Genomic DNA, 13,768 nt, shown 5'->3' with positions numbered 1-13,768 from the left:
GCAACATGTCAAAAGTCATTACTTGTGGTCAGTCAGAACTATATATTATCATTTCTTGAAACAGTGTGTATGTTCTTGCTACCTTTCATTCAAAGAAAGACATAATAATAATAATAACAATAATAATAACAATAACAATAATAATAATGATAATAATAACAATAATAATAAAGTTACCTGACGTTTTCTATACACAAGTTCCAAACATTTTATGCAAGCCTTAACTCATTTACATGAATGCTGAAAGAAGAAAACTTGAGATGGAAAATGCTTGAATTTTTAATTCCTTTCTGTTTTTGTTTCTTTTTTACCATTTCTTGGCTACTGGTTTAACAGTACTGAAAGAACAACCTGGTTCTGAACTGTGAAAGCATATGGCACTATAGAAAAGTTAAAAAGCCTGAGGTCCATCAGTTCATCAGAGATCTAGGAAAGGGGGAGGAGGAAAGAATGAGAGGGCGAGGCAGAGTGAAGAGACGGGAGGAATGACAGCATTGTCAATTTCACGATTTGATGGCTAATTAAAGGAGGACTGGAAGTTTAAGGAAAAAAGGGAGGAACTTAGACATGACAGACCTATAAATTTGATTGCCATTACGATTTTCATTAATTCTTATTTTATTAGTTATGGTGAGAATGGTTGACATACAGGATATAATAATAAGGATAGGTGAATTCTAACACTATTCTTTAACAACATGCTGTGACTGTGACTGTATACTGTCACTGTATACTTATACTATAAGTTTTGTGACTATATACTTAACCTTTGCCTCACAGTAAACTGCACCACATAGTGATTGTTCTGTGTTTCTTTATCCTTGACCTTTTTTGGGGAGGTGGTGGGGTTGGTTTGGTTTGGTTTGGTTTTTTCAAAGATCAATCCCTAGCATAAAACATAGATTTCAAAAGAGTCTTTGAGGAGAGTAACGGCTAGCATGCCAGCACACCTAAAGTTCCTTAGGAGCTTAACAGTGTTGTCAGAAAAGAATAGTGAATGAACAAGATTTAATGGGAATTTAAGAAAGCATGATTCATGACAACATGACAGACTTGCTCATACCAGAAATCATGGATTAGGAGGCAGAGGTTAATATTTTCAAAGCCCCACAACCAATTCAATTTCTACAATGGCTGGGGTGGGGAGGAAGTTCCTTTTCCAAGCTAAAGAGCAAGAAGTAATACTCTTAACTCATTCAGGTAATAGACCTTGGGAAGAGGTACTCTGAAGATTCATGTCCACTGTTTAATTGAAGATCAGTTATCAATAGAAACAGCATGATACAAATCTTTTACTCAGGTGAAATGCCTAATCTGATGTGTCATGGAGAAATATTTAAATGCCAAAGTGGCACAACTCTGCCCCAGCCAGCTACCATCATGGGGAACACTGGAGGAGGAGAGCTGGGAGAGTATGCTTTCAACACCCACTCTTCAATTGCAAAAATATTTTTGCAATTCAGACATTACTGGCAGTAGCTATAACTATTGACCATCTTCATTTAGCATTTACTACTAAGTCTATTTGAATTCAGAGACACAATTTGTTTCAGCAAAGCACATTAAGAACTGTGAAGGTCCCACACTCTCTGCTCATCTGTGGGAGACAGATGAGACACCAAGAAACACGAGAGTCCACTTCAGTTACTATTCCAAATGTGCTTATTCAGGATTATGACAAATGTGCTTTACCACAGCAGTTTCCCAAAAATCAGAATCTATGAACATCTCCTGTGGAAAGAGAAGCCAAACCCAAAGGAAACACCTGACTGTTTTTCCAGATGCAAGCTAGGAACAGCCTTCTTAGTCTCTGTCTCTCTTCTAAGCAGTTTTATAGAATAAGAGGTGTATGAAGGTAACAGCTACATAAATCAACCATAACCTCAGTTCTTACTGAGGAATATCTTTGAGTCTTTTTTTGTGATTTTTTTTTAAGTGCCTACTTCTTCCATCATCTAAGTATCACTTTCAGCTTCTTCTCCAGTCATCTGTCATGACTTCTTTCTTTTCATACAAGTACTTCTAAAACCTGCTTACTTTATGAAGCTCAGAAAACGAGTTGGCATTGAATCATTCCTTTCTAAATGCAGCCAAGCATGAACATTTTTTCATGCTATGAACTTTTCCCGAGTGGGCAAATTTATCTTCTATCTACCAAACTTTCTGCCTTCATCCCATTACTGTTTGAAACAGAGTTCAGATATAATTGCATACATATAATTTACTAGTTCTTAAAGAAAACCAGCAAATATTTAGCACTGTAGAAGAAGGAATAACTACTTGCGTAAGAGAAATGCTTTTTAGTATGTCGTCATACTTGTATACTGTTGCTTATATTGACATACCTCTTAAAACATTATAGATAAAGTTAAGGAATATATTTTAGTAACACAGACATTCTGAAATACTTCAGTGCCATTGTTTGCAGCATTTCTTTGCTCTCACTCTCACACTCCTAATCAACAGACAGCAAGAAAATGGTGAAATGTCCAGTTACTACTTCTACCAAGGAGACATCCAGATGGCTCTGCTCTATTATTTCCCTCTCTGCTAAAGCATTCAAGATACTCAGCTCTATACATTCACACTGAATAGTTTGACTTCTCTGAATATCTATAATCTCTCACAGCACCTGGAATGAGAGGTCCAGATAAAAAAAGTAACTTTCCTTACTTTTGAAGAAGTAATGCAACACTGCAAAGAGTAAGGGAAAGTGTAACTATTCCCACCAAAGAGCAGGGCTGTTCTCACGACTTGAAACACCAATGCCTTGTGGAGTCTTTGTTAATCATTAGAAGCAGAAGACAGAAACGCTTGGTTTCTCCCCTATCTAACTCAGAAAAGGTAGCCTTTCTATTCATATATGGACTTAGCCAAACTGATCCTTGCTTTTGCAATCCTGTGCTTGGATCAATCCAGTTTGCTCTTCCTTGGTCTGACCCAGATGCCGCTCCATAACCTACAGATGGTTCATTGTACTGTACCCCATCTGTTAAATAAAACACAGTAATGAGAATACATCTCTCCAACATCCCTCACTTTTCTTCGGTTTCCATTCTAATCCTGAACACAGCCGAAGGTCCTGGTCCTTTCAGTGGTCCATGACTAAATCCTCTAAAAGTCTTGCAGAGAATGGATGCAATGGAGCTTCTATGCCCAAAAGTTGTCAGATTCAAACTTGAATGTATGGGACAGAGATCTCCCGGCTTCAGCACTTGCTTTTATCACATGCTGTTTGCAATGTTTAGATTGTGATAAAAAGACTCATCTTAAGGTAGTTTGATTACCAATTAAATCACCATAGCACTACATTTCTAAATAAAAATTGAACCATGTTGTTAATAAGTAAATAATTAAGACTTCAAGGAGAAACAGTTCTGTTTTAAAGGACTTATTAAGTTGGGCATATTATGTTTCAACATTATAGGGTATACAGTAGATACAGTAAAATAACCCCAATAAATCTGAACTAATAACCCAGCAGGGTTAACAGTATTAATGTATAAATACAAATATTTATATCATATTGAAACTTGAGATTCTCTAAGACATATAATTACATGAAATCATTGCAATTTGACACATAAATAGTTGTCTATAGGTGATCAGTATCTTGAAGAAAAGTACTTTCCTTTGAAAACTCACTGCAGTGCAAGAAAAATTTTAGCTATTTGAATAAGCAGAAATAAAATACAAAACCCCAGATTGCCCCTTAAGTTAATGTTTTTCTAAAAATATATTTTTTATGCACAAAGCTGGTCCCATTCTCGGAAGATGGATGATAAAAATATTAGCAAGTTTTCTTGGTGAAATCTTGGCTTTCTTGAAATCAAGAGACTTGGCATTTAATTTTATTAAGCAAGATTTCAATGTCTGAAATTTAGAAGAGAGAAATTTTCATGCATTATTGAATCTAATCAGTGATTGAAACTCTTTGTTTTGCTTTTTATTTCACTCTCTACTTTTGTGAAACATAAGTTACAGAATAAGAAAAGGCTAACAAATGCTCTAGAACCAATCAATGTTATGAAATTAATAATAATACAATATGAGCATGTAAGCTTATGTAGTGCCTTTCATGCAGAAGTATCCCAAGGCACTTCACAACAGAAACTCATAGAGTGCAAAAGTACTTTGTCAGATAGGATAAGCCAGGGGAAAAGGGGAAATTAATTAAGCATGGATTTAAATTTCTCAGCCAACACAGCATTTAGAACCTTGGTCAGAAAAGACAGTGGTTTCAATAGCTGTATCCAGGGAACACAACCGACTATTTCAGTCTTGAATTCTTGAGGAATGTTCAATATTTATTCCAATTAATATGGGTATGACTAATACGAATGCAGTCCATTGGCTACATTTCCAAAAGGCAACTCCTGCCTCTCTCCCTCTACTTTTTCATAGACAAATAGATTCCTAAAAGTTGATCCCCTGACTGGCACACCAGTAAAGTCACTTGACTGCAGAGATACCCCATAAGGAATTTGGTACTGTAGAAATTTAAAATACCAAGTTAAGGACTGAGCAATACCTTTATATGCTTTTTAGTTCACTGTTTTAAACTAAAGTATGTTTCCTTATGGAAGAAGTCCACATCTCTGACAGAATGATCTGTTACACAGTAGTTGCTAAGACAGTATGTATTTCACAGGAAAACACAAAGTTGCTTGGGAAAAGCCATAGCAATGGATAATACATAAATTACAGCTTCCCTGATGTTGCAGAAACTTGTACATCCTCTATTTTTCAAACATTTTTCTCTTAGGAACACATGGACCATCCTCATTTTTGGATGAGTGCCTCTTCGGATTAATGCATCCTTCTGCTGCATAAATTAGGGATGCACAGAGGAAAAAGGAGAAGCACTAAATCTCAGAAAACTGAAGCCATACAGAAAAATGAGATTCACAGTAGAGCTGAATGAGTGACTCACCATGAATAATTTATCCAAAAAGTTAGCCTACACTTCTGTTCATGGAATATCTATAAGAAGCTTATAATTTCCTCAGTTTTATTATAAAACAAAACCTTAAAATTTTGTGTGTCTTCCCTACAAAGAACTTCCTGTAAATATTTCATGTCCTGTCTTAAAAGATAGTGCATTTTGTTTGATCAAATAAATCACATGATGATGTTTCTGTTCCCTAGATGGATGAACCCACAAGCACATATTTTGGGTGCCTGCTGTGATTAAGCAAGCAGCTCAATAACAAGTGATGAAAAGAGTGTAGGGAAAAGAAGTTAAACATTTCTTCAAAAATGTTTTCAGTATTTACATTGCAGCTGTAGCAAATTGTCATTTTGATTAATAATGTGAGGAATTTCCAGGTACCTGTAAATATTTTCTTTCTCTAAGTTTTGATACTGAATAATCTGTCAGTCTTTCTACAGTTTGTTCTAAGTTCTTGGATCAATTGTTAGGAGTTGGTAGATTAAAACAGCAATGTTGAAATTTTTCTAGAATATTTGTGATCTCAGATATCCTTGTGTAGTTTACAGTTTTGAATGGACTGCCTTGTGTTATGCAAATTTGCAAAGTACTGTCTGCTACTTCCATAAACCATGAAACCTCAATGAATACTTAAGGAAGAATGAGCCATTAGTTCATTTAGAAGTCACAGTAGTTTACAGTTCAGTTTTATAAAAGCCATCTAGCAAAATATGTTAATATCTCCTAGAATGTTGAGATATTGAGACAATATAATACACATTATAGGAAAAAGAAGACTGAAGATCTGAAGATTGACCAGAAATTCTTTTGTTGTATGCCCTGACACAGACTGAAGATAAAGACGGAATACCAGAATCCTGCCCACTTCATGCTACTTTTGACTAGTTTTGCATAATTATTGTTAACATTTTGCTTTAATTTTTGGTATATCTAAAAGGTGAATTTGCATCAAATAGCCTTTTTCAGATCTGCACTAAATCTTTACTACATCCATCAGTTGCTGGATCCTTTGTTTTATAGCAATACCAGTGTATGAATTTATCAATATAATCAGAAAATAAAACTGAAAAAATAAATGTGAGTTCTTACCTGAGCTCTTGAGCTATAGAGTCCACTTGAACTGTTAATAAAAGCAGGAAAGAATTAATTAGTTTACACTTCCAGACCTGTTCTTTCTGCAACCTTGCACCTGCCTATCTGTAATGACACAGGAGTGGCTATCAAAACACAGGTGGTTATTTCATGCTAACCACAGGATTGTAGCTACTAGTGACAAATGTTATCTGAACATATAATTCTCAGTTATTTTGGGATGCATAAAACCTGGAGTATGACGTTCAATGGAACAATGAGGAAAATAATAATGAAAAAAAGTAAAAGAGGAGACACATTTTTTATTGAAAATAGAATGACAAATCTTTGCATTTTCAGAATTTAAATTCAATTTTGAAAAGATGAAGGCTGGTGTTTACAAATAACTGCCCACACAAGGATATACAGCATATTGGTAAGGCCAACAGGTGTCTCTAAGGATTATTCATATTGCAGAGGCAACTTCTGTTGTTTCCATTTCTGGGAAAATACTCTTGATTCATTACTTGCTATAAATGTGTGTACGTGTGTATAAAAATATGGAGAAACAAAGTCCATATGTTTTAAAATTATGCTATTTCTTTTTTGAGTGAAAGGGTATGAAACCCTTATTAAATAAGACTACTGTTTGCTAAGCCAACAAAACTGTTTTAACTCACAGTCCTGACCAGCAGAGAAAACATGGACTAATGCTGGAGTATGAATAACTTCCCAGTTCAGTGACTGACCAAGTCCTCTGTTCTGGTGCTTTCAAAATATATATGAATTTTAAATCAATTTCAGAGAATGTTATTGAGAGTTGCATCAAAGTTGTGATACAACAACGATTGTGTTTTTTAGAAAGGTTTGTCTGTATTTATCCCCTTGTCTGACGTCAGTCTGTGGTATTCAGACCTCTTTCTCTGTTTCTTCCTATGTGAAATCTCGTACTTTTCATGCCTTTGATCATTTTAAAATAGAAAAGTAAGCCAAACTACATTTTAATTTTTCCTTCTGACCATAACTTGAAGCTGAAGGCATGATATTAACAATCCAGAACTACTGAGTTGTGACAATGCATTGAAGTAGTCTGTTTTGCACAATCCTGAGAGTACAGAATTCTCATTAAAATCAGAGTGAAGGATGGGTGTTTTACACCTCTGAAAATAGTCATAAGCAAAAATGTTCACAGGGCAGGCAAAACTTTGACATTTATTTTTAAGTATACGAATTTTTCACTTGTTATCAAGAGTCACAAAAAGTGTTATGAATTATAATAAAAAGTTATTTTCCTGGAAGGGCTGCATTGCTAGTCAATCATGATTTCCAGATGTTGAGATCATTAAGGGCCTGTTTATCTTTCAGTACTGCATTTCCATCTGTTCCTTGCAAAAAGAGAGGAATTTCTGGGAAATACAATATGTTATAACTTTGCAAATGAAACATGAGCACCAGTACATAAAAAGAAAAGCACAAGGTGATCCTCTGCCATATACACATGCACCTTTTGATTAAAGTAAATATACTTCTGGACTATTTACATAGCTAATTTACAGATAATTAATGCCAATAGACAGAAAAATATTCAGGTGGCTGAGAAGTTTTGGTACATTATTTTGGAATGGAATACTCCCTATGGAAGATTTTTTTTTCATAGTAAAAAGCATAGCCTTTGTTTTCTTTGAAAAATAACTCAAAAAAACTAGCATACAAAGGGGTTTTTGCTTTTTTTTAAACCATAGCTAATAACATTGTGCCTCTTAATGCCAGTAGTCTGTGTCCTGCCTTGATTAAAAAAGCAGCCCTAAGGAAGCTGTACACTCTCTTACTGCACATTAGGGCCTGTACACAGGAACTCTCATATTTCATGGGGTTCTGGGCACAGGGTCATGAAGCGTACTTGCTAACTCACCCTTGGTTCCTTTGGAGCGTGTGCGTAGCTTTTTATTTTCCCCATCTGTATCCATCTGTAATATTAACACAAGATCTTTAATTCATACCTTTTGCCATTGAGAAAAAAATACTCAAATGCATTTTTTTAACATTTTCAAGGCTAGACAGTAATAGAAAAAAGAATAATCATGCCTTATTAATCTTGTCAAAAAGATAAAAAGCCATCTGTGAATATCTAGTAAATACCTAGGAGATACCTTTAATGATACACATTTGTTTAATAAAGTGATGGTTATGAGTGACTCTGTAAGGTTTAATGACAAGGTCTACAGGTGCTAGCTGAAGGTAAAAGGTTAGAAAGAGTATTGCTGGATGAGTGCTGCTTTCAGCATCCACCTCCTGGAAGAAAAGGTGTCAGAAAGCTGCAGTGCCTACAGGAACTCTGCATTTTTGTTGTAACTGAGGCATAGCTATATAGTTGGTTTGGAACCTGCATTTCTGACAACTTCATCCTTATAATGTGAAAGCTTCTTGCTTGATAGTGCATAATTACATATGTGCAGCTTTAAAATACTTCACCACTTAATCAACTACTTATTTTAGAAGTTTTTCTTAAAGAGACAGTGAGTTAAAGATTTATATGAGTTTTTGTGAGAATGTAGTGTCCAGGCTTGTATTTCACATTACAAAAACAAACAAACAAACGAACAAACCAAAAAAGCCCAAACAATCAAAAGATGACCCCAAAGTCAGCTGTTGTCATAAGATCTCTATCAGAAATAAGAGAGTCATTTCAAGATCATCTGTTTTTGTGACACTTTTGGCTACATCTAAACCAGCACTGGAAATATGCACCTTCTGGTCTTGGATGTGGCCCAGACACATAATTATAGGGGCAGGCTTTCAATCCAGTGATTTTATTGCAAACCCCTGAAATTCAAAGGGATTAAGAGTTCATGTTCTGGTGTGGAGAACTGCAGTGACATATAGCAGATTGTACAACAGTGCAATTGTGACCATGTCCAGGGAGTCAAACTCTTCTTCTTTCTAAAAGTAACAATTTTTATGTAAGGAGGGCTCCCAAACTAGGAACATTTGTCTAGGAAAACTAAGGAATTCTGGAATTCTTCAGTTTGTGAGGGAATCTTACCATCCGAATTTTCTTTGAATCTCAGTTTCCCTGTTCATAAAATGATGATGATCATGTATACAGTAGACAAAGCAACTCGCGTGTTCTTCTACAGATTAACTAACAGACACCAGTATCTGATTTATAAACCTGTGCTGGGCAATAGGTGGATGTGGATTCCAGAAGTTGCCTGACCTCTCTCTCTGCAAAAGGTTCCAATATAAACGCCAATGTCAGCAGAAGATCCTGTCTGTTATTTCATTCTTCCATTCTGAGGATCAGCTGAACTGAACTGAGGGAAGATGCAAGAAGCTCTGTTTATGCCTTTTTCCATTTATAGCATTTGGAGATTTGAGTATGCTCTATTTTTAGCTTTATATGACTCAGATAACTGAGATGTTTTGAAGGTCTTATCTGAAAGAATATTGCAGAATAAGACAAAATTGACCTGAGGAAGAAAAAGAGTAGAGTCAGCCGTTCCAGGCAATAAAAAGATTTTTTTTTATTTCCTGGGTCTTTTGGTTTGTTTGTTTTTATGTATGTTTGAACATTATAAGCAGCTATTGAAATCAAAATACCTATTAGCAGGAAAGAACACAAGCATTTCAAAAGGACATTCATGGACTAGAAGAAGTCTAATTCTAGACCACAGGTTAGTGGTGTCTGAAATGCAAGTAGAAATTGATGGAAATGCACATCAAAGCCAGACAATGATATCTTTTCTCTATTTAAATTTACATCTGATATTGATCATTAGCATGAAAGGAACATGAGGAGCTTCTGTTTATGTAGCAGGGCTGATGACAGCCTTTGCTTGTTACAATCCTTAAAACCTGGAGAACGAGTTTTCACAATGTGACTGCAATGGTAATGGGAAACATGGCTCTGTTCTCTGATGTTGAGTTGTGATTGAAGGCACTGACCTGCCATAGACTTATAATAGGGGAGCAGGTGTGGCAATGATGGACTTTAATTTCCTTTAATAAACCTTTTATGTGCCACACTTTTACTGCCATTCTATGCTCTCCAAGGTCCTGCACATAATAGGTTCATTACTTTTGATTACTATAGTCTATTGAGACAAACAACTCCAGAACACACTATATATTATGTTCAGTTAAACCAATATAGACTATTTATCCACTGTGCATTATTTCACCTGCAACTCTACAGACAAAATTAACAACAGCTCTGGTAAGCTAAAACTATTAAAACCACTGGTACTCCTTTGTCATAATTTCATAATAAATACCTCACCAATCACAGTACTGCTCTTTTAATTATGAAACAAAAAGTGTCCACTGGTCCTACTGAACAGCAGTTACTTTGGTTTAAACAGCAGGTTGCATTGTGATGAATATTTAAAAACCACACAAGAAGTGAAAACCAATGATAAAATCAATGCAGGTTATTTTTCAATTGATTTTCTTTCCTCGTAAAAGTTTCAAATTATAAGAGCTGTTTTTATCAACTCAAACCTAAAATTTTTAAGACACATATATGCATACATAAAATAATCATTGTGTCTGTGTTGCACAAAAATCACCTTAGCTTACAAAAAAAGTTCCTTACATTAACTTGAAAAATAGACAAAAGTAACTGAATAAAAATGAAATTTTTAATTGTGTCATCAAAAAGAACTCTCAATCAAAATTTAAATGTTATTATCTTTGGGGTTTAGTAGCTCTTTCAGAGTCTGCCTGATACTGATAAAAAGTGAACAAAGTATCTCTCTCACTTGTGGCTTTTTATTTTATCTACATAGTGATAATTTCACTTCAAATTGTATCCAAGGATGGTCAGCAAGAACCATTCAAACTTTCAAATTACTCACAGAACAATATAAGAATTAAATCTGAGAAATTCTATCCAACACTTTTAAAGGTAATTGTTAATGTGTTAACTTCAGAAATATATTATTACTGTTTACTGTAAAGGTTGGATGGATACTGGAAGGTGCTTCATGGTGTTAAAGCTGTGGGATGGTCAGCCCTCCCTCCCACTAGATATGTTAGTTGTCTTTGGAGAAGAATCCATAAGGGATAAATAGAACAGTCATGTCTGCACAAAATCCTCACACAATGTCTCACAACTAACTTTTTTAGCCATAAGGACATGGGGGCAATAAAGTATTTGCTAGAAAAATTTTACTGGGATTCATAGTCCCATATTTTTTAAGGGCAAGCCTCACAAAAAAAATAAGTGAATAGTGGCATTAAGTCCATTTAATCTTTGTGTCTTATACCTAGATTCTCTGATTTGATGGATTTAAAACTCATCTAAACATTTTCCTTTCAAAATTATTTGAAGCTAGCTAATGGCCTCTAAAGGAATTAGTGGGAGATACATAGTCAGAAACACAATGACACAGGGGGAGCAGCTATGCAGTCCCCAATTGTTGTTAAGCAAGCTAAGAAATAAATGCTGCTTCAGTTATACTGTGTTTCTGTGATCTCAAAATTTACTGAGGATGTTGATGTTGAATTATTTTATGAAAACATGTTAAAACCAACCTCCAGAGGTTTATGAATGTTCTCTCTGACTTTGTGAATTTCAATCTGATTCTCCCTCTGTTTTTCTTTCAATGTTGGTTGAGACTTAAGTCAGTAACTAGATCACAGAAAGCTGACTGGAGTCACTGACAATACCGCAGATGCTACATGCTGAAAGTGTAGTAATTTGCTATTTGACTCCTACAGGGTATTCATGTTTCTCCAGATTAACTTAACTGGTGGAAAAGAAGCAATCATACTTTCTGAGCAAACTTTCAGAGTTCCTGGCTGCAGAAACCAAACGTTACTTCTGTTTGCACCAGTCCAGTGCAGTTAACAGACTCAAGAACAGCACCTGGAAATACTTCCCAGAGGGCGAGAATTGGGATTTGGCTCTGCGTTTGGTTTTTTGTGTGCCTGGAGTCTGTCTGTGCACATGTGCATGTACTGATGTTATAATAGGATCCAAGAATTTGAGTAACAGCTGAAAATAGGGCATGTGCAATAAATGACAATAATAATAACAATAGCAACTATTACAGTTTACTTGCACACTTTTAAATTTGAATTTCAGAAACTAAATTGATACTACTATTTTGGTAAGATAGTTTTACAGCACATTACAGTGAAATAAACTATGATTTGGGGAAGCCCTTGCTGCTGACATAGGTAAAAGTGAAATGCATCTCCTGGAAAGAGCTAATGTAAGAGCTATGCCCTTTGTCATTTTCATTGTAATCTTCATATAAACTGACTTTTCTGGGTTAGGTTTCACACTGCTGGAGTATCAGTATGTTTCCTTTTGTATAAATAGAGGAAAAGAAGTCACCAGTTTATGTGAAGAGTATAAGCTTTAACATTGCATTGTGAATTTCCAACTAAAAGTTATATCTGATTTTCAAAACAAAATTTGGCAAACAATTTCTCTAGGGCAAACTTCACCTGATTTTGAGAGGTCTGAAAAAAGAATAGGTTTTCTCTACTATTCTTAATTTGCGAACTGTTTAAGCTTGTATAGAGAGAACAGCTATATCTATTACAAGCCTAGTGAACTCAGCCAGAAATAAAACAGACTTCGATGATTTTTAAAACACTTAAATCCATTCTCAAGTCTCAAATACAAGCCACAAACTTCAAAATTGAAGTCAGACAGTGCTAAGTACTATAAACATGCCCCAAGGGGACATGACATTCTGTGAGCTTCTCCCTGCAATAAATAATACGCTCAGAACAAGCTTTTCAGTGGTTTTGGTACTCATATTTTAATGTTTCTTTTCAATAACTCATTTAAGATTCTAGCATGTAAGAGAATAATGTCATAAAGTAAAAAGAAATTTTAATAAATCTGAAAACAAGATTTCCTATAGCCTGTCCAGAAGTATGTTTGGCTATCTGTGTATATGTGTGCTGACTATATCTTTCTCTTAGTATGTGATAACCTTTTCAATTTGAAGTATTAATGGCAGATTGACAATGAGAAGTACAGTGAGAGAAATGCAAAGAACACATATAGCAACTTCTAGATAAAATTTAGATAGTTTGATTACTGGCAGTAAAAACAATCCAAAGACAAAAAATTTAGGAGCACTACTTGTAGTCTGGTTAAAGTTTCTTCCTCACTTTTTGCCATTTTTTTTTTAAATAAAATATTCATGGCCTGAAAGGAAAAAAAATATTTACGGAAAGGAAAAAAAAATGTTCTTAAAGACCATCACTAAAAATATGCCTAGTTCTGTGATTTTGATTATTGTTAATCAAGGAGTCATTTCACCTTTATATATGAATATTTTCCTTTGGTTTGCCCAATGGTATGCATGACTTCTCCAGGAAAAAGTTGAATGACATGGAAATAATTCGTTCAGCTGTATTAATTTCTCAGGAATGAAAATAAGTACATCTACTGAATGAAAACTTTAAAGCACGTTTATAGCACATATAAATTAACAAAAATTTGGCATTTTATAGTGTGATAGAATGGTGTAGACATTTTTGAGAAGTAGATTTTTTATGTTGAAGTCACTACTTGAAAACATGTAGTGATAAAATAAGCCTTAAATCAGAGGCAAGCTTGAATAGCTTTGTAATGAGGATGATTTATTTTGATTCTCACTTCTGATTTCTGAGTTGTCACTGCTGTTGCATACTTCATCCATGCAACTTTGCACAACTGGCAGTGCTGAATATAAACCAAAGCCATATGTTTATGTCCTTTTGCCAAATGACTACAGCAAA

General features: G+C 34.9%; 1 protein-coding gene across 5 annotated transcripts in view; it reads right to left on the bottom strand.

Moving 5' to 3' along the window:
- The window catches only part of ST18 (ST18 C2H2C-type zinc finger transcription factor), a 100,381-nt gene that overhangs the window by 60,606 nt on the left and 26,007 nt on the right, over positions 1 to 13,768 (bottom strand). For all 5 annotated transcript variants that reach the window (XM_071554549.1, XM_071554546.1, XM_071554550.1 and 2 more), the window contains 2 exons: positions 7,935 to 7,989; positions 6,041 to 6,071 (listed from right to left, as the gene is read on the bottom strand). In XM_071554549.1, coding sequence (XP_071410650.1) covers positions 6,041 to 6,071; positions 7,935 to 7,989 — 86 coding nt within the window. The remainder of the gene's footprint in view (positions 1 to 6,040; positions 6,072 to 7,934; positions 7,990 to 13,768) is intronic.

Source organism: Pithys albifrons, chromosome 4 (genome assembly GCF_047495875.1).
Source record: "Pithys albifrons albifrons isolate INPA30051 chromosome 4, PitAlb_v1, whole genome shotgun sequence".
In the NCBI taxonomy this organism is placed as follows: domain Eukaryota; kingdom Metazoa; phylum Chordata; class Aves; order Passeriformes; family Thamnophilidae; genus Pithys; species Pithys albifrons.
This window is presented reverse-complemented; position numbering and strand designations above follow the sequence as displayed.